The sequence below is a fragment of the Schistocerca gregaria genome, chromosome 3 (genome assembly GCF_023897955.1).
Source record: "Schistocerca gregaria isolate iqSchGreg1 chromosome 3, iqSchGreg1.2, whole genome shotgun sequence".
NCBI lineage: Eukaryota > Metazoa > Arthropoda > Insecta > Orthoptera > Acrididae > Schistocerca > Schistocerca gregaria.
Window position 1 is genome coordinate 628,713,228 of NC_064922.1, and position 24,533 is coordinate 628,737,760.

Genomic DNA, 24,533 nt, shown 5'->3' on the forward strand with positions numbered 1-24,533 from the left:
GCACGGCGCCAAACACGCGTACGACCATCATTGGCACCAAGGCAGAAGCGACTCTCATCACTGAAGACGACACGTCTCCATTCGTCCCTCCATTCACGCCTGTCGCGACACCACTGGAGGCGGGCTGCACGATGTTGGGGCGTGAGCGGAAGACGGCCTAACGGTGTGCGGGACCGTAGCCCAGCTTCATGGAGACGGTTGCGAATGGTCCTAGCCAATACACCAGGAGCAACAGTGTCCCTAATTTGCTGGGAAGTGGCGGTGCAGTCCCCTACGGCACTGCGTAGGATCCTACGGTCTTGGCGTGCATCCGTGCGTCGCTGCGGTCCGGTCCCAGGTCAATGGGCACGTGCACCTTCCGCCGACCACTGGCGACAACATCGATGTACTGTGGAAACCTCACACGCCACGTGTTGAGCAATTCGGCGGTACGTCCACCCGGCCTCCCGCATGCCCACTAAACACCCTCGCTCAAAGTCCGTCAACTGCACATACGGCTCACGTCCACGCCGTCGCACCATGCTACCAGTGTTAAAGACTGCGATGGAGCTCCGTATGCCACGGCAAACTGGCTGACACTGACGGCGGCGGTGCACAAATGCTGCGCAGCTAGCGCCATTCGACGGCCAACACCGCGGTTCTTGCCGTGCATGTGATCATTGCTTGTACAGCCCTCTCACAGTGTCCGGAGCAAGTATGGTGGGTCTGATACACTGGTGTCAATGTGTTCTTTTTTCCATTTCCAGGAGTGTAGATAGTTAAAATAATATAAATAATTTAAATGTAAATATAATTAAAATATGTTCTTCTTGTCTGAACTATTTTAATTTCATGCAAGGCTGCACTCCAGATATATCTTGTCAGATAAAAAAGCTTTTTGACACTGAAATGTATTGAATTTTAATGATTTGATATTTTTAAAGAAACACTGAACTTCTTATTGCTAGTCTGCATTTTATATTTATTCTAGTTTAGCCATCGTGTTATTTTTACTGCCCAGGTAGCAAAACTCATTGTCTCATTTCATAATTAATGCAATTTGAGTTCAGCAGCACAACCACCAGCACCAGCAGCTCATAGTTTACAGACATACTGTAAACATCATTTAGTTTAGTGGTGTTCTTACATGCTTTTACATGCTTCTACATGAACATCTATATGCATACTCTGTAAACCACTTTTAAATGCATGGCAGAAGAAGCTCCTCCTTATACCAGTTCTTAAGACTTCTTTACATTCCATTCACATGTGTAACATCAAAAGAATGACTGCTTGAAAGCCTTTGTGCATACTACTGAGTGGAAGTGAACAGTAGGTCTTTATTTGTTTGTGTTTAGTTGTGTTATTTATTTTGTTGTAAAACTTTGTGTATTTTTTGATCATTTGTGTAAAGAAATTACTTTTGTAGTTTAGTTGTATTCCACTGTGAACACTAGTGTCACTTTATTTTACTTTGTGCCCTTTTTGGCCCGCCTCTTCTTTCACAATTAGTCCCTGATTGTTTAGTGAATTTGTCATTTTATGTAGTTGTTACATAGTAGAAAATGGCTAGGAACTATGTTGATATTGTGCAGAAACAAGGATAATTGTCTGCTGTCTAGAAACTGCTAGAAACTGTGTTGGCCACTGTTGACATGTTTCAGGGTGCTGCCCTAAGATTTAGCAATGATGGAGCACCAGTGGTGAAATCCACAACACCTCTGGCGCTGCTGGAATACCCTTGTAATGCCAGTTCCACTGTTCCTTACAATGTGTGTCATCTGAATAGTTTGCCCTCATTTAAGGGCTGGTGACAGACCCTGATGAGCTTGCATATTTCTGATGGAAGGCAAAAGTGGGAACAAGTTGCACAGCTTCCTCTGTACATCTTATCAAAAGGTACAGGATGCTGCCCATTGTTGGTAATATATGTGAGCCAGCATGGATGCCTTGCCTGATTGGCTATCAGAGGCTTATTTTCCTGCCAAGTCTAGGTAGTTAGAGAGGAGAGGTACATTGATCATTGGGAGCTCCAATGTTACACAGGTAATGGAACTCCACAGTAAAATAGCATGTCAGTTGGGAAATAATGCCAGTGAGTACTTGGTATTTGTGTCAGGTCATCTCATCAGAGATGTGGAGCAGCCTCTCGTGGTGGCTATTGGAATTCAGTGGTACCTCTGGCTGTAGACAATTACTCATGTTGGCATGAACAAAATTTGCTGCCTGGGTTCTAAGGCTATTCTTAATTTCTTTGTAAGTTAGCTGTGTTGGTGTGGGTAACTAGCATTGCATGTGGAGTATAAGCATTGTTCACCTTTTGCAGTATCCTACACAAAGTTGATTACCACTTTCTAGTCTGGAGTCCATACCAGAGACTCAAATGGTTCTGCAGCGATCTTGGACACTAATTTCTCAACCTCTACTATTGAATGGAGAATTTTAGGGGCCCCATTAATAGCTGACATGGATAACACAGTGGTGTGCAGAAAAGGGTTATTTAGATTAGAGGAACCCTTGTTTAGGGTTCCTCTAATATAAATAAAACTTATGTGCACAATGGTAAAATTCGTGCCTGAAATCAAAGACAGATCAACCGTACTATTCTCAGGAGATTTTTTTTTGGCCCTACAGATAAAAAAGGTAATGTAAATGTATTATCAGTAACTGCAGGAGCAACCATGGTAAGGTCTGAGAATTAGTTACACTTACTAAAAGTAATAAACCACATATGGAATTAGGAACAGAAAGTTGGCTAGAACCAGAAATGAACAATGGTGAAATCCTTACTTTGGACTGGAATATAAATTGTGAGCTTATTTATTGCCTTAAGTAAGTTTCTGGTATCTGTGGAAGTACTACAGATGCCGAATGTGGCATAGTTTCGATAAGAGTAAGCATCAAAACTGGTCAAAATGGTAATCGGATGCTTTTATAAACAACCTGAGTCAGGAGCTGTAAAGCCAGAGCACTTACTCAACTTGAAGAATATTGCGAGTAAGTTTTCTGACTATGCTATTGTAACTGATGGAGATGTCCATTCATCATCTATAGAAAGGGTGAAGCAGGTAGTTACAGAACTGATGTGTGAGAGCAATGTCTGGGATCTTCTGATAACTAATAAACTTAAACTTTTTAAGTAACTTTTTACTGATGAGAGTATTGGTGATCATAAGAATGATACCATCAAGTATTATAAGGAATGATAAAAAAAGGTAGGAAAATATTTTTGGTCATCAAGAATGAGAGGATACAAATTGCATTGTATCTCCAGAGTCGATATCAAATATTCAGCACTGAGGGCAAAGGTTTGGAGCACAAATGGGTAAAACCAAAAACATCACACAAATGTTTTAAACATATGTGCCAAGAAAGGTTGAGAGGGGTGGGACAGAGCCACCATGGTTGAGCAGTCATGTTAGAAAGTTGTTACAGAAGCTTAGAGAGCTTCATCTACAATTTAATCAAAGTACAAGACTGGTAGATAAATAGAACTGACTGAAGCAAAAATGAGTGTGAGAGGAGAGACATGAGTAGCACTCAATGAATTCCACAGTAAAATTTTTCCAAACAATTTGACTGAACATCCTAAGTAGTTTTGGTCTTAATTAAAGCCAGTAGGAGGATTGAAATCGTCTATTAAGTCATTCAGTAATCACACTGGCACCAAAACAGGTGATGAAAGATGGCAGGTCTAAATACTGAATTTGGTCATCCAAAATTGTTTCACTGCAGGTCATAATATGTCTATCTTTTCAATCATCAAATGAATGCTAAATGGTAGATGTTGAGACAAGTGATACTAGAATAGAAAATCAACAAAAACTGCAGACAGTGGAACGGCAACTGGGCCAGATGAAATGCTTGTAAAGTTCTGCACAGATTGTCCATAATAACATACCCACATTTTAGCAGTAGTTTATTGTAGGACACTGGAGCAATACAGGGTATCTAGCTATTGCGAAACGTGCAGGTCATTCCATTTCCAAGAAAGATTGTTTCACAGATCCATGTAGTTGTATGTCAATATCACTGTTGTAAGTCGTTTGACAAATTCAAAGGTAATTTTGGGAGTACACCAAGGGAGTGTTATGGAACTGCTATTATTTATAGTTCATATTAATGATCTAGTGAATAACTTTGGAGGTTTTATGAGGCTGTTTGTGGAGGAAAGTTGCAATGACAGAAGACTTTAATGAAATTGTGGAAGATAGGCAGAGGATAGACTGTTGGAGCAGGGATTGACAGTTAACTCTGAATGTAAATAAATGTAATGTGTTGCACATAAATAGGCAGAGAAAGTCACTAATGTTGGATTACACTATTAGTGATGAATCCCTGGAAACAATAATTACCATGAAATAATTATGAGTAACCAACTTGAGTGACCTAAAGTGGAATGACCACTTAAAATGGAGTAGGAAGAACAGATGTCAGATCAAGAATCGTTGAGACTTTTAAGGAAATGTAATTTATCCACAAAATGAGTGACTTCCAAAATACTCATATGACAGAGCCTGGAGAAATATTCATCAGTCTGGAACCTTACCATGTTGGATTAATAGAATAAACAGAGAAGTTCCAACAGTGATGCACTTTGTCATTGAATCATTTACTCAGCAGAGGACTGTTAAGAAGATGCTCAACAAACTCCATTGGCAGATACTATAAAAAGCATTGTGCAACATGAAGAGGATTATTGTTGAAATTCTGATTGTGTGTGCTACAAGAAGAGTCACAGTTTATTATTTCCTCCAACGTATGTCACACCAAATGATCTCAAGAGGAAAATTCGATAAATTAGAGCTCATATGGAGCTGTCCTTTCCATATCCATTTTGATGTACTAAGAAAAAATCTTGCTACCCTCCAGTTTGTCTTAGCAGTCCTTATGTACATAATGTTTCATAAGCTCCATTGCTTTTAAGCAGTGCTTCAAACTCTGAGTCTTTGTTGTGAATGCTTCAGCAGTCATCAGTAAGATTTTAACTGTCTCTTCTGTGGGAGATGTTTCGCTGGATCATACATTAAGAAGCAGGAGGAGGAGGTTACTTAGACCGCACATGGGATTGGGAGGGGGGGGGGGGGGGGGCAGGGGGGGAAATCCAATAAACATAGTTGCTGGTCATCAGTCCTATATTATGTTGTCTCTCTCTCTCTCTCTCTCTCTCTCTCTCTCTCTCTCTCTCTCTCTCTCTCTCTCTCTCTCACACACACACACACACACACACACACACACACACACACACACACACACACACACACACAGAGCTGTTGGCACTATGAGGTAATCTATGGTGAAATGATTATTTTCAGACTGATAATATTATTTCTTATAGAGATGCTGTATGTAATAAATATGAGTTGTTTTCTTTTAAGTAGGATTCCATTCTTCTAAATGTTCTTGTATATTAAGCTCATGTATTTTATGATGTATATATTTGAGAATAATTCTCAGAACAGAATTTTTTTATAGATTGATTGCAGCTCTTGGTCTAATAGAAAATAGCACTGGGATTCTGGTAGCCAGTATGCTAATATCACCATTAATGGTAAGTACTGTAATCTACAGTAATGGTAAGTATTGTAATCTACAGTATTTTTCATAAAATATTGCAGTTAAATTTGTGTAATAAGAAAAAGTTCTGCTTTCAGACTGCATATATGGCCTGCTTTAAAACATTGCTCTAGTATGCAATATTGTAATTGGGTTGTGCAACGGAAATGATGTATTGTAAATGAAACTTGGTCTCTCCTGCATTTTCCTCTTCTAGACACTGTTCTAGTTCTTACTCTTTCTGTATTTAAATTAGGAACTTTTTCTCATTCTTCTTTAATAATAACTGACATTATCTGTGATGGCTGCAGAAACATCTTCTAAATCATATAAACTAAAAAAACAGCATTTATTTGCATCATTATTGGTCTCTTCATGATATTACTGGATTTACAGGTTGCAAATATTAGCTTTGCACTTTTGATACATCTACATCTAAATCTACATGGCTACTCTGCAATTCACATTTAAGTGCTTGGCAGAGGGTTCATCGAACCACAATCATACTATCTCTCTACTATTCCACTCCCGAACAGCGAGCGGGAAAAACTAACACCTAAACCTTTCTGTTCGAGCTCTGATTTCTCTTATTTTATTTTGATGATCATTCCTACCTATGTAGGTTGGGCTCAACAAAATATTTTCGCATTCGGAAGAGAAAGTTGGTGACTGAAATTTCGTGAAAAGGTCTTGCCGCGACGAAAAACGTCTATGCTTTAATGACTTCCATCCCAACTCGTGTATCATATCTGCCACACTCTCTCCCCTATAACGTGATAATACAAAATGAGCTGCCCTTTTTTGCACCCTTTCGATGTCCTCCGTCAATCCCACCTGGTAAGGATCCCACACTGCGCAGCAATATTCTAACAGAGGATGAACGAGTGTAGTGTAAGCTGTCTCTTTAGTGGACTTGTTGCATCTTCTAAGTGTCCTGCCAATGAAACACAACCTTTGGCTCGCCTTCCCGACAATATTATCTATGTGGTCCTTCCAACTGAAGTTGTTCGTAATTTTAACACCCAGGTACTTAGTTGAATTGACAGCCTTGAGAATTGTACTATTTATCGAGTAATCGAATTCCAACGGATTTCTTTTGGAACTCATGTGGATCATCTCACACTTTTCGTTATTTAGCGTCAACTGCCACCTGACACACCATACAGTAATCTTTTCTAAATCGCTTTGCAACTGATACTGGTCTTCGGATGACCTTACTAGACGGACGGTAAATTACAGCATCATCTGCGAACAGTCTGAGAGAACTGCTCAGATTGTCACCCAGGTCATTTATATAGATCAGGAACAGTAGAGGTCTCAGGACGCTTCCCTGGGGAACACCTGATATCACTTCAGTTTTACTCGATGAGTTGCCGTCTATTACTACGAACTGCGACCTTCCTGACAGGAAATCACGAATCTCGTCGCACAACTGAGACGATACCCCATAGCTCCGCAGCTTGATTAGAAGTCGCTTATGAGGAACGGTGTCAAAAGCTTTCCGGAAATCTAGGAATACGGAATCAACTTGAGATCCCCTGTCGATAGCGGCCATTACTTCGTGCGAATAAAGAGCTAGCTGCGTTGCACAAGAGCGATGTTTTCTGAAGCCATGCTGATTACGTGTCAATAGATCGTTCCCTTCGAGGTGATTCATAATGTTTGAATACAGTATATGCTCCAAAACCCAACTGCAAACAGACGTCCATGATATAGGTCTGTAGTTAAATGGATTACTCCTACTACCCTTCTTGAACACTGGTGCGACCTGTGCAATTTTCCAATCTGTAGGTAAACAAGATTCAGATGCTCTTGTATGACAGACAGTGAATAATGTCTTCTCTTTGCCCTTTTGGTACTGAAAAACTGCCATTACCATTTGAATCCTGCCAGATGTGCTTTTTGGGGTGATTCTGATTTAGCCATATTTCTTTAAGACAAGTAAGAGGGCTATGATGGTTTTATTTTCTGATGCGGATTTTTCTCAAAAAATTTCCTCAAGATGTTTCAATATTTGATGTCTCCATAAGAATCTGTTGTCCATCATTGCATTTTCTGTACCTGAATACCAAAGATTTGGGAATTCATTCACTCTGATGGTGGTCACCCATGAAAGCAGTTTTGTAGTGTTACACATCTGCCCCAATTCTCCTTATAGGATAATCTCCATGATCATAAAATAAGAATACAGTATGATAAAAAATGTCTTTCTGGAAGTATTCCAGGGGTTGAAAAGTTATTTCTTGACCACGTTTTTCCATTGACTATACTTCCAAAAATACTATCTGTATCATTAATTGAATCAACTGTGGGTTCTTGGGGAAACATTGTAAATTATGTCAGAAGTGTACTTTAAAATGGGCTTAAAACCTGAATCCTAGTTGTACACTAATATTAATAATAAATTGTGGAACAAGGCTAGAAGCAGTGTTTTAGTTAATACTATCTGTATGTTTTGTAATGAATCACCACATGCCTTTCCTGTTGCAATATGTGGTGACAATAAGATTTTCTCTATCCTGGCTTTGTCTTTAAGGTTTGAAATGAATTCATATACCACCTACTTTGATTCTGTGTGTCTTGAAACACAGTGGAAAAACTAGGATGGAATAATGACAATATTATGAAAAGCTACTCACTGCAACAGTGGAGACATACGGCCAATATACATATTGCACACAAAATTCAAGCTTTCGCAACCAATGGTTGCTTCATCAGGAAAGACAGGTATACACTCACGGGTGAGCGCGCGCACACGTGCACGCCCCCCCCCCCCCCCCCCCCCCCCCCCACACACACACACACAGCTGCTTGTGTCTGTGCATCTTTGTTTTTAGATATATTTTTTCTACAACTGCGCTGCACAGGATGGGAGAAGCAATCTGGGTGGGGGTGAGGAGGAGTCTGGGGCACAGAAGAGGGGAATAGTAGAGTAGGAGTGGGGGGACAATAAAGCACTTTTTGTGGGAGCATACGTGGACGTGGTGGGGACAGGGTAGGGCCGCTAGGTGCAATAGGAGATTATTTGGGAGGGAGGGAGGGGATGTCAAGGTGGGGGAAGAGAACAGAAAAGGAGACAAATAAAAAGATTGCACGTCCGTTAGTGGAAAACAAGGTTTTGTAGTGAGGAGTGGGAGCAGCGAAAGGGATAGGTGGGTGAAGGACCATGACTTCACAAAGGTTGTGTCCAGAGGGTTTATGGGAACATAAAGAGATATTACAGGGAGAGCTCCCACTAGAGCACTTCAGAAAATCTGGAAGGATCCAAATGGCACAGGCTGTGAAGCAGTCAGTGAAGTGAATAACATTGTGTTGGGTAGTGTTGCTCAACAATTCGGTGGTCCAGCCATTTCTTGGCCACAGTGTGTCAGTGGCCATTCATGTGGACAGACAGCTTGTTGGTTGTCATGCCCACCTAGAATGCAGCACACTGGTTGCAGCTTAGCTTGTAGACCATATGACTGCTTTCACAGGTAGTCCTGCCTTTGATGGGAGATATGATGCTTGTGACTGTACTGGAGCAGATTGCGGTGGGGGTAGAGGGTGGGAGTGTCAAGCAAGGGTGCTGGAGAGGACAGGTCTTGTATCTAGGTCTATTAAAAGGACATGAGCCATGAGGCAAGAGGTTGTGAGCATGGATGGATTGTGTAGGTTTGGTAGCCAGCAGAATACGACTATGGTAGGGGTGGGAAGGTAAAAGGGTAAGATATTCTTTATTTCAGGGCATGATGAATGGAGAATGTGATTCACTTGCTACAGTCCTGGTTGGTACTGAGTCACAAGGGGACTACTGCTCTGCAGTGTGGGTCTCTGAGAGGTGGTGGGTGACTGGAGAGATAAGTCATGGGAAATCAGTTTCTGTACAAGTTCAGGAGGGTAATTATGGTCTGTGAAGGCCTCAGTAAGACCATCAATATATCTGGAGAGGGACTACTCATCACTGCAGATCTGGTGGCCACAGGGGAGCCAGTCTGTATGGAAGGGACTTCTTGGTATGGAATTGGTCGTTGCTGTTTAAGTGTAGGTACTTCTGGTGATTGATTGATTGATAGGTTCGATATAGATGGAGGTACTGATGTAGCCATCTTTGGGTTGGAGGTCAACATAGAGGAAGGGGGCTTGTTTGGTTGAGGAGGACCAGGTGAAGTGAATGGGACGAAGGTGTTTCAGGTTCTGGAGTAATGTTGATATGATGTCCTCATCCACGGTCCACAAACAGGTCACCAATGATTCTAAATCAGGTGAGGGGTTTGTGATTCTGGGTGGTTAGGAAGGATTCCTGCAGGTAATCCATGAATAGGTTGGCATATGATGGTGGTATGCGAGTGCCCATTGCTATGCAACAGATTTGCTCCTAAGTGAAGTCTTCAATGATGAAATAATTGTGGCTGAAGATATAGTTGGCCATGATGATCAGAAAGGTGGCTGTAGGTTTGGAATCCAGAGACATTAGGGATGTCAGTGTAAAGGGAAGCATCATCAACAGTGACGAGCAGGGCACCATGTGTAAAGGAACAGGAACTGTGGGGAGTCAGTGGGAAATGCTTGGTGTCTTATATATAGGAGAGTAGGTTGCAGGTAACTGACTTAGTGTTGGTCCAAGGGAGCTGATGGGTGGATGTTCATGGGTTTCAGCAAACACGTGGAGAGAGAGAGAGAGAGAGAGAGAGAGAGAGAGAGAGAGAGAGAGAGAGAGAGAGAGAGAGAGAGAGAGAGAGAGAGATTTTGCCTGATTCAGACATTTAGACAAAGGCCTTTTGGCCGTAAGCCCACAGCCCACTTGTTCAGCACTCTTTTTGTTATGCCTGACTGCGACGTGATATCTCCAGTATATGGTGAGTAGCAATCTATCTATTTTATAATACTGTCATGCAACACAATTATCTTAATTTGTAATCAAAAACAGCGATACTCCATGATGAGAAACACTGCTTTTTGTACAAGCAGAAACACTTTCACACAGAAAACACATGACCAAATGCTAGGTAGCAGCAAAGTTGCTGCTGCATGAAGAAGTGTAGTGTTAAATCATAAATTATGTTCATGATAGGTTTCAGTTTAATATTGTTGCTTCTTATGATTCTGCCTGGAAAGCAGTTGTGGAAATGAAACCATGACAACAGTCCGCACTTCAACAAAGTCCAAGCCAGATTAGGCCCAAGACTTCTCATTGGCTTTCACAAATGGAGGGAGGATGAGAGGTGAAAGAACTGACCTACCCCTATAAGCTGCCACTTTTGCTGCTCCCCAATACAATAAAAGTTTGTTTCAATGTGAACCAAAATCTGGTTATTAATAAATGTGACATAACACATACATCCCTTGCCTCAAATACTTGGAATTAAAATTTCTTTCATCATTAGATTTGTCTCTGGAATTATTAGTGCTGCAACAGCTTGCTTTTAACAGTTTTAATAGGGTTTTAGGCATGTATAATACTTTTGATTCAAAAGTGATGCAAAAGCAGATTTTACATCTTCTCGGGTTAGGAGAGTATATTGAAACATTTGAACTGACAAATACCAGTACGTTAAAAAAGTTAATCGTGCTGCAAATCCCAGATTGCATATGAGTGTATGAGATTTGAGGAGATTCTTTAGTCTCCACTCATGAATGCAATAGGTGGAACTTTAAATGTATGGTAAATATGATATATGTTAGCAATTTGTAGAGTATGCCTACACAACAGAATTAACAAGTTCATTCTGTTTTTCAGTGACTATTAAGTTGACATTTAGTAAGTTTTGTATTCTGCTCTGGTTAGTAACACACAATTACCACAAAATGACCAAAATTGTAGTTTCAAACCGTGACTCATGAAAGTGCACAAAATTAAGTAGGTATAAAATTGACATACATATGTGTAGCATCTTGTCTTGTTCCAGTAGTTTTAATGCAGTTAATTTGATACAATAAAAATCTGAACTTATATTGAGAAATAGAACTACACACATCACACAATAGCAATGTTCATTTAAAAATAACATTTTATTTTGTTACTACCAGCTCCTTCTCAAAACATTGATTTTTGGTAATTTGTTTAGTTCTCAACTCCAGCATTCATCCTTCTATCCCAGTAACAGAAATTATTTTTGAGGGCTGATGAGACTTTGTACCGAATAGTGAAACGTCATGCCTAAAATGTGCATTATATAGAAAAGGAAAATAGCAAGAAATCTGTTTCAGAGAACAGAAAACAACCACAGTGGAGCAAAAAACATTGTCAAATTGGCATACATTAATCCTTTACATTCATTTTAATGTTATGTGTTGGATCGAGTTTGAATGTAAGTCAGAAATTAACCATATCACTGTTGGTTGTTCTTAGGGCCCTATAATGGCTGGTACTGTTGGAACAATGATCAAAGACAAAGAACTGATGAAGATGGGTATATTAAATGAAATATTTGGTCTATTAATTTGCTTATTAGAAGGCTTTATTTGTGGAATAGTGGTTGGATTAGTAGCAGAACACTTTGCTCTTAACAGATGGCCAACAGTGGAAATGGTAACAAGGTAAGTAGCTTTCATCATAGAAAAATAAATAAAAATGTAAGTACAATCTGTATAGTGGATAAATAAAGCTTTGATTTGGGTTTCACATTTAGTCACACTTTTTATTAATACAGAATATTTTGGTTGACGTCAAGTTACTTGTAATAGTAACACTTGGAAAAATTGATTAATCATTACCCAGCATCAACCACATAAATTTCATAATGTTTGTATTTCATGTAATGCAATTACATACATTGTTTGAGGGTGTGAAACAGAGGATTTGTGATAGTCTTCTAAAAAGTGTGAAATTTACTGTAAATCAGACTGCCTAAGAAAGTACTTAATTGGAAGGTGACTGCTATCTCTCTCCCATACTATGTGGCAAAACCTAGACAGATTCGGAATAAATATGGAGAAACTGGACCTTTTAGTGTATAGCCGGCTGGAGTGGCTGAGGCGCTACACTCTGGATCCACACAACTGCTATGGTTGCAGGTTTGAATCCTGCCTCAGGCATGGATGTGTGTGATGTCCTTAGGTTAGTTATGTTAAAGTAGTTCTAAGTTCAAGGGGACTGATGACCTCAGGAGTTAAGTCCCATAGCGCTCAGAGCCTTTTTTAGTGTATAAAGCATGGCTATGCATATCTAAAGACACCTATTTTAAACACACCAAAGACAATGCTCTAAGGGATTGCAGCCTTCACCAAAAGGATAAGGTGGGGCAGAAATGTAGTATGATATTTTTTGTACCTAACAAGTTTCATTACACTCTTTTTACCTCATGCAGAACATATTCCAGCATTTGCTATACAAATGCTAACTTCGGGGATGATAGGGATGGGAAGGGCAGATGCTTACTGTGTCCATTATACTTAGTAAGAGACATGCCTCTTAGATTATGCCTAAATGCAAGCACTTCTGGGTTCTCAGCTTTCATTGGCTGGGTTATGGTTTTAGCAAAACTAGTATGAGCAAAACTAGGTGTCATGAGTGGGATCCACGAGCACTGCCAGTCCTCTTCAGTTGTAAGCTCAAGGACTGTTTCAGCAACACACCACACATGTGGCAGTAGAACATTGTATGCCACAGAAGTGGGAGATCTTATAGTTCAACTACCCAAATTGTGACAATGGTACAAAGCTTTGGAGGAGGAGAATGAGGAAGAAGCAACCTCTGGGGAACCTGCTGTAACTCAGTTGTGCAGAGCTTACCCAGGCTTATGGGACTCAGTCTTTGGGTAGCAGTGATTCCCTAGCTTCTTTTGGGTTGCAGATGACTAACAGTAAACACAACACCACCAGAATCCCCGTGGAAGGGGTCAGCCACTGAATGGTTTTCACAGCAACTAGTGACAGAAAATACCAGTGATTCTTAGCCTCTCCTCAGTAGCACCATCTCAATCTCCACTAAGACAAGGTACTGTCCCTAATAGACTAAAATTTGCAGTTGTTAACCCACCCTTCAAAAAGGGTGCTAAAGCACACATTTCTAACTACCGCCCAATTTCATTGTTAACAAGTCTTTCAAAAATCCTTGAGAAACTTATGTACAATAGAATCATGGCTCACATTAATAAATATAACATCCTTAATAAAAATCAGTTTTGATTCCAAAAGGGTGTTTCAACTGAACAAGTCATTTTCTCATTTGTCAAACAAGAAAATGTCACCAGTTGGAATCTTTTGTGATCTGTCAAAAGCATTTGACTGTGTAGATCACAAGATTCTACTAAGAAAGACTGAGCATTATGACTTAAAAAATAAAGTAGGGAAGTGGCTTGAGTCATATCTAGATGACAGAAATCAGAAGGTAGTATTAAACAATTGTGCAGAGGTGCCTGCCAGCCCTGATTGGGGTACATTAAAATGTGGAGTGCCACAAGGCTCAGCCCCTTACTTTTCTTAACCTTTGTAAATGACTAACCATTATGATTTACAAGGTACCCAACTGCAGTCTAGAGAACACTGTGACCAGTATATTCCAAGAAGATCTAGTTTGGTTCACTGCAAATGGTCTGTCCCTCAATGTTAATAAGACTCATTTTTCAGTTTCAAACAGTAAACAAAAAAATAGGAAAATGTTGAAATAAAATGTGGAGACAAGGAAATAGTGAAAGTAGTATCTTCCAAATTTCTTGCTTTACATATTGATAATGAACTAAACTGATCTGTCCACGTCACTGACCTATGTGAAAGACTGAATTCAACAGCATTTGCCATTTGCTCAATTGCATCTGTCTGTGACATGGAAATGATCAAAAATGCATATGTTGGTTATTTCAATTCACTTATGACATATGGCATCATATTCTGGGGAAATCAACTATAAGCAAATAAAGTCTTTGTTGCACAGGAGACAGTTATCAGGATTATCAGTAGAGTGCATCCTAGATCATCTTGTAGAAATTTATTCAAACAGCTGGGGATCCTCACCATGACTTGTCAATACATCTTGTCACTAATGTGCTTCGTGAACAAAAATTATGCAATTTACAAAATGAATAGTGTGTACCATGATCACAATACAAGAAAAAACATGATCTTCAGAAAGATTTTGAGAATCTGAGCATGGTACAGAAAGGAGTTAATTATTCAAGTAAAAAAGTGTTCAATAAGTTTCCTCTCCATAGCAAATCAGTCATTGGGTGTCTTACTTAATTCAAAACAGAGCTAAAACTTTATCTGTTGGATAATTCTTTCTATCCTTTACAGCAATTCTTTGATAATCTGTAATACTACTTGAATTTGTGTTTAATTTCATACTATTCTAATAGAGCTGATTATTTAGACTAACATGTCACTTTTTTAGATGAATTACTTTAAATTTATGCAATCATCTATGTCATTACTGTACTATTATCTGTGCTGTTATCTGAATTTTTGTGTGTAATTATTTGACATGTGGATGTCCTTTTTCATGTATCTGCTTATGTATGTTAAATTGGTTGCCTCATGCTCATCTACATGTGGCTATTACTGTAATAACCTGACACCTACATCCTAGTGATACATTCACATCAAGGGTCCATGGAACTCGAAAATAAATAAATAAATAAATTAATTAAATAATTAATGTGGGATGGCATTTATCACTGATGTAAATGACACCATATTTATGATCATATTAATATGTACATTGTTCCTTGCAAAGCTCATAATCATAGTGACCAACTTTTATGCAACAATCATTAATGCAAGCCTACATCCCACCTCTTGCAATACTGTGCCAAAGTTTTCAATATTTCCACAAAATAAACAGTTAACGTTTATCTAAAAATGACACAGTTAACATTTAGTACACTCCTTCAGAAATTTGTTAAATATAGTTATACTTTGGTGAATCATTTAAGTCAGTCTTCAATTAACATCACTATGTCCAACAATCGTGTTTTTATGACAATAACCTTATATACTTTCACACATTTCAGAAAGAATATTAGTTAATCTAGATTGGTTTTAAGTAACTAAACCTTGAAGTTAATTAGTCTCATGGTTTCAGTTGTGTTGTATTCTCATGTACATAACATATAAGATTGTGGTGCGAGTCAAACAACAAGAGCGCACTTGACAAAAATGTTAACCGTTCACTTTAAAACCATTGACTGGCTGTATCTGACTACTTACAGACTGAGTTAAGCATTAACTGTTACTTTTAATTGGTATATGGATAGGTTGAAATTTACTGTTTTTGATGACTCACAACAATTAACAGGATTTTGGGTTATAGAAAATGTTGCTGGTTACAAATTATAAAATTACTTCGACATTATTTGATTGCAGTGTGATTTCCCTCATTTATGTGAATAGACACCATATTGCATATCAAAGTTAATTAAATGAAATTATTAATTAGTGAATTAATCATTTATTACTGTTTGTTATTTTGTATGGAAAATTAAGGTAACAAAAGTAGGTAGTCAATGTCCAGAATTTAACAGTGGTTTTTGACTACTTTGTGATAGAAATTGGCAATAGCCAAAAACTTCTATGTTAATTATTGCATAGGATAATCAGATTCAGATAATATAAAATACTTTCCAGCAAAGTTGGAATGCTTAGCTTTCAAATGCTGTAGGTCACCTTCTCAAATACTTTGATTGTAATTAGCTCATGAGCTTTTGTATGTGATGAACTGTAATGCTAACTTCTATCAATTGTAGCTTTCAATTAACAGTGCCATAAACAAAATTAATTAAACAAATAGGGCCAGAACACTTAAAATAAGAATGTGAATAATAAATTAAATCTAAACATGTTTTTTGAGAATTTTAAGTGAGTGCCATATATCACCTAGTAAATGTATTGGAAATAAGATTAAATTAAGCAAAAAGTTTCGGTTGTTTTTGGGAGAGCATTAACATAAAATGGAAAGAAACTGTCTGCTCCATCACAAACTTGGCAAAGAGAACTAGGTAAATAGCCACTCTGAACCAAATATTCCAAAGAGGAGTAATAGTAACAGAACAAGTCACTAGAAAATGTGTGTTCATTGTCATGAAGACAGAAGAGGGAATTTCTAGAGGTAATAGGTCACAGAGAGCATGGCAGCTTGTTTTCTTGTTTTTATCCAGCATACTCACACACCATTTCAATAATGCATTACTGGTTTTGGCCATTACAAGGCATCTTTGGATCATAAGACAGATACAGCAGTTCATTCCAACCACTCCAGTTGGCAATGTGGTTTCTCAGTGTTTGGAGTGACCTACTGCATCTATCTTGTGATATACAGGGGGTCAGTAATGGCCAAAATCAGTAATTAGTGATTGAACTGTATTTGGTTGTGACAGAAAAAACATGTTCTCAAAACAAACATGTAAACAATCACTGATATCTCCACTATGACTGAACTGTCATTCATCCAAAAAGAGATAACATATTTTTTTAATGCACACCACTATGTCAAAGTAAAAGTGTCATATCAAATTGTAGCATTAAAGATACGACCCTAGAGACCTTTTAGAAAAGTGACAAAATGAAGTGTAACAGATTAGACAAACTGACATGTGTGAATGGTTGATCATAAAAATGTCTACCATTATCCCTTTAAGTTGCTTATGTTATCTGAATACATAAATGCTGGATTGTTAAATTCCAGTTGGTCCATGTGTTCCAAACCAGATGTGCTGCTTTCAATATCAAGGTCATGGGCACACAGTTCTGACATGCAAGGGGAAGCCAAATTGTGGCAAATTTGGTTCGGACACAAAGTATCCAGAGTCACTGTGCACTTTACCACCATATTGTGTTAATTACTCAGGTAAATATCTGGCATGACCTGGGAATGCACTACACTATTTACTAAAGCTGCAAACAGATCTGTGCGCCTTGTGCCTATTCACCTTCCACCTGTATTTGTCTCACTTGTAAGCAGAAGCAACCATGTATGCACATGCCTCTTTCTTAACACGTGCAAACAAATGATTTCATTCACACCTAGATAGAAACATGCATGCTACTCCAGTGATCATGCAACATCTGCAGGTTATTAGAGCCAGTCAGGTGCACTGACAACGTGCGAGAGCAAGGCTGTGCATGACATTCTCTGAAGGCAGGCTGAGGACCACCTAACACTGCTTACAAGGCTGACTGCGAGGAACAAAACACAGGATAGATTTTTAACATTTCAATGAGCAAAGATCAAGAATATGCAAGAATGTATTCTGTTTCTCATTTAAAGTGTGTAATTGTAAAATGACTTATATATAAATGAAAACTTCATTAAGGAAAAAAGTAACTCTAATCAAATAAGAGTGTAATCCCAAAAGTAAGGTCTCCAATTTTTCTGTAAGTACATAGACCTGTGTATTTCTACAGTGGTTTACATCAGTTTACAGCTGGAACATTTAGCAATTTTTAGACATAATCACCATTTCTGTCGATGCATTTTTGTAGACGTTGAGGCAGTTTTTGTATGCCCATGTCATACCAGCTCGCCGCCATGCTGTTCAGAAAGTTATGAACTGGTGTGATTGTTGCTTGGTCTCAGGTGTAAAGTGGTATGCCCAGGTTTCATCACCTGTGACAATTGAGTCCAGAAAGTTGTCCTGTTTGGCTGCAAGGCAGTGAAGAAATGTGCGGGAAGTATCACCTCGTTGCCGCATGTGGTCCTGTTAGTCAATATGCATGGCACTCATCTTGCGCACACCTTCTGGTAGTTCAATGTTTCCATTAAAGTTCTGTGAGTGGTGCTTTGAGAAACCTCAGGAACCAAAGTGCAGAGATCATCCAGGTTGATCCGACGAGCTTCACACATGCTTTGCTCAACCTCAGAAATTGATTGTCTCCCGCTCCTATGTTCGTCATGAATTTTGGTCTGACCAGCTGCAAACTCTCTATACCACTTACGAAGATTTTTGACATCCATGCACAACTCACCATAAACTTCCGTCAATTGGCGATGAATTCAAATTGGTGCACTGCCCTTTGCATTCAAAAACCGAATAATTGTGCGCAATTCGCACTTGGCAGTAACATCCAACAGGAGCTCCATTCTCAACAGCTTCCAAGCCAAGACTGAGCATCTCAGGGCGGCACGTGCATGTTTTCACACAGAGCATGACGTACTCTTCGTAACAGTGTGACCAACTGCCACACAGAGTTCTGTATGTATAAATAAGTAGGAGACCTTACTTTTGGGATTACCCTCATACTTCCTTCAGGTTATGAATGAATATTTTTGCTTCACTTTGAGAGTCAGAAATGTCGGAACATTTTGTTGTTGCTATGATGAATTTGATTCACTGGCTAAACTGAATGGATTGGGAACTGAAATTTATGAAGCTTAGAGGGAGGCAGTTTCTTGGCTCAATGACTAAGACACATTTTTATAAAACCTTAGTTTGCATGAGACCTCTCAATGGCTGCATAGTGTGTGGATAAGCTTATCCTTCAGATTTGAAGGTACATTGTGCAGTCCATCATGCTGCTACTACTCACAGAGGCTACCGAACAACTCCCATACCCAGCTTCTGTGCAGAGGGTGGTGAGCTACCTTCTAGAATCTGGCAAGATCTCCTCACATGCAAAATGCATACAAAGTGAAGCCCAGACATGGGCACTAGCGCTAAGAAATCTGTATGATCGCTATTTAACAACTGCCTGATATCAAAGACAATTTCCACCTGAACAAAGAAATATTGAGAGCAACTGGTTTTCAACTGTATCTGGGTTGAGGGTGAGTTCCCGTCGCAATGGCGGGAAAACATCGTAATCCCCATGTTGAAACCTGGCTAGAGCCCACTGGAGGTGGACACCTACCACCCCATTAGCCTCACCAAAGTTCTTTGAAAGTTGCTTGAACGTATGGTGAACTGGAGGTTGAGTTGGCTACTTAAGTCTCGGGGCCTTCTGGCTCCGTCTACGGGTAGGTTCCATAAGGACCACTCTGCAGCTGATAATCTGGTGAGCCTGGAATGCCCACCATCAGCATCTGGATGCCATTTTTTTGACATGTAGATGGCATACAATACAACAATACAACATGGAGACATCACATCCTCTCTATGCTTCATGGTTGGAGTCTACGGGGTCCACTCAAGATTTTCATACAAAATTTTCTGGCTCTTCATTTCTTCCGCGTGCAAGTTGTGGCCCCCCCATAGTTCCTCGAAAGTTCAGGAGAATGGGGTACCCCAAGGATCTGTCTAAAGGGTCTGCCTCTTTTTAATTACAATTAATGGGCTCACTGCGGTAGTGGGAGGGTCTGTCTCAGCTTCCTTGTATGCTGACGACTTCTTACTTTTGCTTCTACATTAGCTTCACTGGCTTTGCAGCTGCTGAATGGCAGCTGCAGGGCACTATCCACAAGGCACAGTCTTGGGCTGTAGTGCATGGCTACCAGTTTTTGGCTTCCAAGACCTGCATTGTGTATTTTTGTCGGCGACGCACTGTTCACCCTGCGTCATGCCTTTATCTTGACGGTGAACCTCTTGCTGTGGTGGAGATGCATCAGTTTTTGGGATTGGTTTTTGTTACACGGTTGACTTGGCTCCCTCATATTTGGCAGCTTAAACAGATTTGCTGGCAGCATCTTAACACTCTCCGTTGCTTGAGTCACACCAGCTGGGGTGCCAATCGGACTACCCTTCTACGGCTGTACCAGGCATTAATACAGTCCCGTCTAGATTATGGGAGCCTGGATTGTGATTCGGCATCCCCTTCTGTATTGCAGTTGCTGGACCCCATCCTCCAAAGTGGGATCCGACTCGCCACTGGAGCTGTCTGGAAAAGCCCTGCCAACAGCATACTTGTGGAGGCAGGTGCCCCTCCATTGCGGTTCCAGCACCAACGATTACTGGTCGCTTATGTTACACATGTTTTTTAGCTTGCTCAGGCATCCCAATTATCATCTCCTGTTCCCTCAGTCTGTCGTCCATCTTCTGGAATAGTGGCCCCAGTCAGGGTGTACAATAGCAGTTAGTCAGAGCTCTTCTCTCTGGGCTTGAGGTTTTCCCTCTTCTGCCTCTTTTCTGGGCCGCTCTGTGTATACCCTCATTGTGTGTAACCCGCCCATGCCTTTGGCTCAATTTGGCACAGGGCCCGAAGGACTCAGTCCCTCCTGAGGCTCTCCGCTGCCACTTTCTTTCAATCCTTGCCACGTTTCAAGGCTCTGACATTGTCTATACTGAAGGTTCGATGGTTGCTGGTCATGTCAGTTATGCTCTTACTCTAGGGGATCATTATGAACAACACCCATTGCCGACTGGCTGCAGTGTTTTCACTGTCGAGCTGTTCACCATCTGCCTAGAGTATATCTGCTCCTGCTCAGGTGAGTCCATTAACTTTAGTGACTCCCTGAGCGGTTTACGAGCTATCGACCAATGTTTCCCTTGCTTTCATCTGGTGATGGCTATCCAGGAGTCCCTCCACACTCTTGCCTGTTGTGGCCACTCTGTGGTCTTTGTGTGGACCCCAGGTCATGTCAGCATCCCAGGAAATAAACAGGTTGACAAAGTGGCCAAAATGGCTGTTGGTGCACCAGCCTTAGAGATTGGCCTTTCGGAGAGTGACCTCAGGCCAGTTTTGTGGCATAAGGTACTTCACACCTGGGGTGGAGAATGGTGCACCCTTCCTTCACCCAACAAACTTTGGGCCATCAAGGAGGCTACTGGTGCGTGGTGCTCTTCCCTGTGGGTGTCTCGCAATGACTGCATTGTCCTCTGACGGCTCCACATTGGCCACACCTGGATAACACACAGCTACTTATTGCACCGCGAGGACCCACCTTGATGTCGCTGTGGCTCAGCTTTGATGGTGGTCCACATTTTGTTGGACTGCACACCTTTAATTCCGCTCAGAAGACGTTTGTGCTGACGGATACGCTTCGTGCACTTTTATGAGATTACTATGCAATGGCAGATTTAGTTTTGAGTTTTATTCATGCAGGGGGTTTTTATCGCTTGATCTAAGTGTTTGTCCTTTTTTTTTTTTTTGTGGGGCGTCTGGCCTGTGGCCTAAGATTTTAGGCTTGGGTTTTCAGTGTGTTTCTTGGTGGTTGGCTTCTCCTTTTTTGTTTCTATGGTTGGGCAACCACTGTCACACTCGGTGTGTTTTTAATTCCTTTTTTCTGGTCTCTGTGTCTTTCTTGTCTTGTGTCATCTCTTGTCATCTCCATTGTTTGTTTTTATTCTTTGTGGGTGTTTCATGTTTGAGAAAAAAAGGGGCTGATGACCCTAGTACACTGGTCCCTTCAATCCCACAAACCAACCAACCAGCCAACCAACCAAGAGTAACTGGTGTGCAGAAATCCCAGTTCGTGGATAGGGATGGAGAAAATATATCACAAAAATTTCAGCCATTTTTTGTGCATAGCTGTTTTGGAATCCACATCCAGGTATTGATTCACTAGTGATGGTGGAAAAACCCTTTTTTTAAAAAGAAGCTGCCCATGAACTAATGGTGCCTCCATAAGTCTGCTCAAGCCCACGGTAGACTACATCAAATGCAAAAAGAACCAACTGATTTGCTCCATTTGCCTAAGGAGGAGGAAATGAGTAATATTTGCCCCTTGTCTCCCCGCACTGTAGGATAGTGACACTAAGATGATCCTTCTGTTGGATATCCAGATGGTCACTAGCACAGTGGCTATCCGAAATGTTGGCCCTACCTCTTCATAACCAACAGATTCTGAGGCATGAACACCAGAAAATTCTGCTGTTATGTGTGGCATTTGGGAACAGATTAGGTGTGCATGCTGTTGCCGGCATACCAATTAAAACCTGTCTACTGTGCTGCTTCTCAGTGTACTGTACTGAGCTGTGGCTAATTATGAAAGTATTAGAACAGATAAGGTTTTGAGATAGAGGGAAGTTTTTCTGCTCACACTCTTACTGCTCTGCAGGCTATTTAGCAAATGTACCTATAGGTTAAGATAGGCATCTCCTGTAAAGAAGACAGAAAAGAAAGTAAAACTTCTATGGGTACCTCATAATATTGGTCTTGTGGGGGGGGGGGGGGGGGGGGGGGGGAGAGAGAATGTGGTAGGTGACAAAACATTGAAAACTGCTTGCCAGAAAAACATCATAGTTGACTTCACCCACATAGGCCGGTAGTGTCATAGCCATCAAATAGGGTGAAGTCCAAGTGGGAAAGAGTGTAAAGATTCTACATGGGACACACACATCTTTTGTGATGTTTATGGCAAGCATGGGGCTATTAGCTGTTGTGGCATTTCTTACCTTCCTGTGCCACAACTTGATTTTGTGACTTTCTTTCCCTTTGAGTTCACCTTCAAAGGATGCACTATCTTACACTGACGCAGCATACTTCTGATCTTTGCTTTAGAGTATTCATTTTCATGTTAAATCCTATACTCCTCTTGTTTGTTTACAAATGGGCCCTGTTAGTGGGTTTAACCACTCATGTATTTTCAAAGTTTCTTCATTAGTGTGGGCCATGCAATGGTCAGAGTATTCAGCAGTCCACGTGAGGTCCCATGTAATGGTAGCCACTACCTAAATCAGAAACGCACTGTTGGTGCCTGCACTATTTCCTCCTCATGAATGATGAGGATTATATGTATGTTATAGGGGACGTGGAGACGAGATGATGATCTCAGTGCCAGGCAGTCTTTACCTAGTTGGAGTGATGCTGATGGGTTGAGTGAATACACACACTCAGTGGGAAAAAGCACACCAACTGCATCGAAAAGAATTAATTTTGACCATGTTGGTAACCATATGGCCCCACCACTCTGATCAGAGTTGACAACTCACTACAATTCAGACTGATATAACCTCATTGCACTTCCAACATTAGGTAGAAATTGAGGTAAAAACTGAGCTGTCAAACAAGGGGATATAGGTGCTTAATTTCCTGGTCTGTACTAGGTCTTAAAGCAAATCCTTCTCAAATAGAAAACTCATCATTTCTTGAAGAAGAAATTGAAGACAAATACAATGAGGTCACCTCGTAACTTAAATAAAGAAGGGATCTTTGGTGATTAAAACTGATTCCGTGGTGTGGATACCAGCATTCTTCAGCTGCAAAAAACTTGCAGAAGTAACTGTCAGTATCACCTCTCATAGGAATCTAAATATGTTTGAGTGCAACCTTCCACGATAACCTTATACATGAGACAAGTGATGAATTCCATACTAATTTGCAGTGATTCAGTGTCCATTTTATCCATCAGGCCCAACAAGAGCATCAAGAAAGCAATGTGGCTCTTGAGGATTTACCTAGTGTTTTGAGAGTTACTTACACCAAATAAAGTTACGATTATGGTCTACCAATGTTGTGTAAAATCTTGTGTAGCACTCACCATGATGTCATTAAAGTGTATGAAATTGGGCATCATGCAATGTATGTGCATGAAAGAACCTACCTCTGGAGCTTGTGGATGACAACTACATTGAAATGCCTTACTGCATCACTCTGACCAAACACCAGCTTGTCACATAACAGGAAGGGAATGAAAAATCACACAGCTCAGGACCTCTAATCATTCAACATATCAGGAAGAAAAGATAAAGTAAAACATAAATTTTCCAGCCCCCTGGGCCCTGCCTCGGGCCCTCTCACTCCCTGACACGAGGACCAAACCCCCGTAAATCCATCCAGTTGCCACTCCCATTATGCACTGATGTTCTGCTTGCAGTGTGGTTTCAGTTGCTTGAGACTGCAGTCGTACATGTGAATTGCGTTTGCGTGACTGTGTATGGGTGTCTATTGCTGACGAAGTCTATTGGCTGAAAGCTTGAAGTGTGAAAGTCTTTTTGTATGTGTATTATTGGTATTTTTGTTTTATGGAGATTAGGCTGTGGACCAAAACATATGTCTCTACCTAATATTTTGTCTCCAAATGCTGGAAACATCATTGGCGGCTTCGTGTGCCACTTTAAGTTTAAAACTGCTGTCTGCATGTGTACAGCTTTTGATGGTGTCCTCAACATTGGGAGGTAAAATGTTAGGAAGCGAAATATGTACTTAACCATGGATTAGTGCCCAAAAAATGCAAATTGTGAAATTGTGTTTATTTCTCTTATCTAATAATAAAA

General features: G+C 40.4%; 1 protein-coding gene across 2 annotated transcripts in view; it reads left to right on the forward strand.

Annotated features, from left to right (window-relative positions):
* Positions 1-24,533, forward strand: part of LOC126356028 (uncharacterized) — a 200,561-nt gene that overhangs the window by 118,337 nt on the left and 57,691 nt on the right. The window contains exons 6-7 of one of the 2 annotated variants that reach the window (XM_050006681.1): positions 5,455-5,530; positions 11,864-12,051. In XM_050006681.1, coding sequence (XP_049862638.1) covers positions 5,455-5,530; positions 11,864-12,051 — 264 coding nt within the window. The remainder of the gene's footprint in view (positions 1-5,454; positions 5,531-11,863; positions 12,052-24,533) is intronic. The other variant, XM_050006682.1, reaches the window with a different exon arrangement.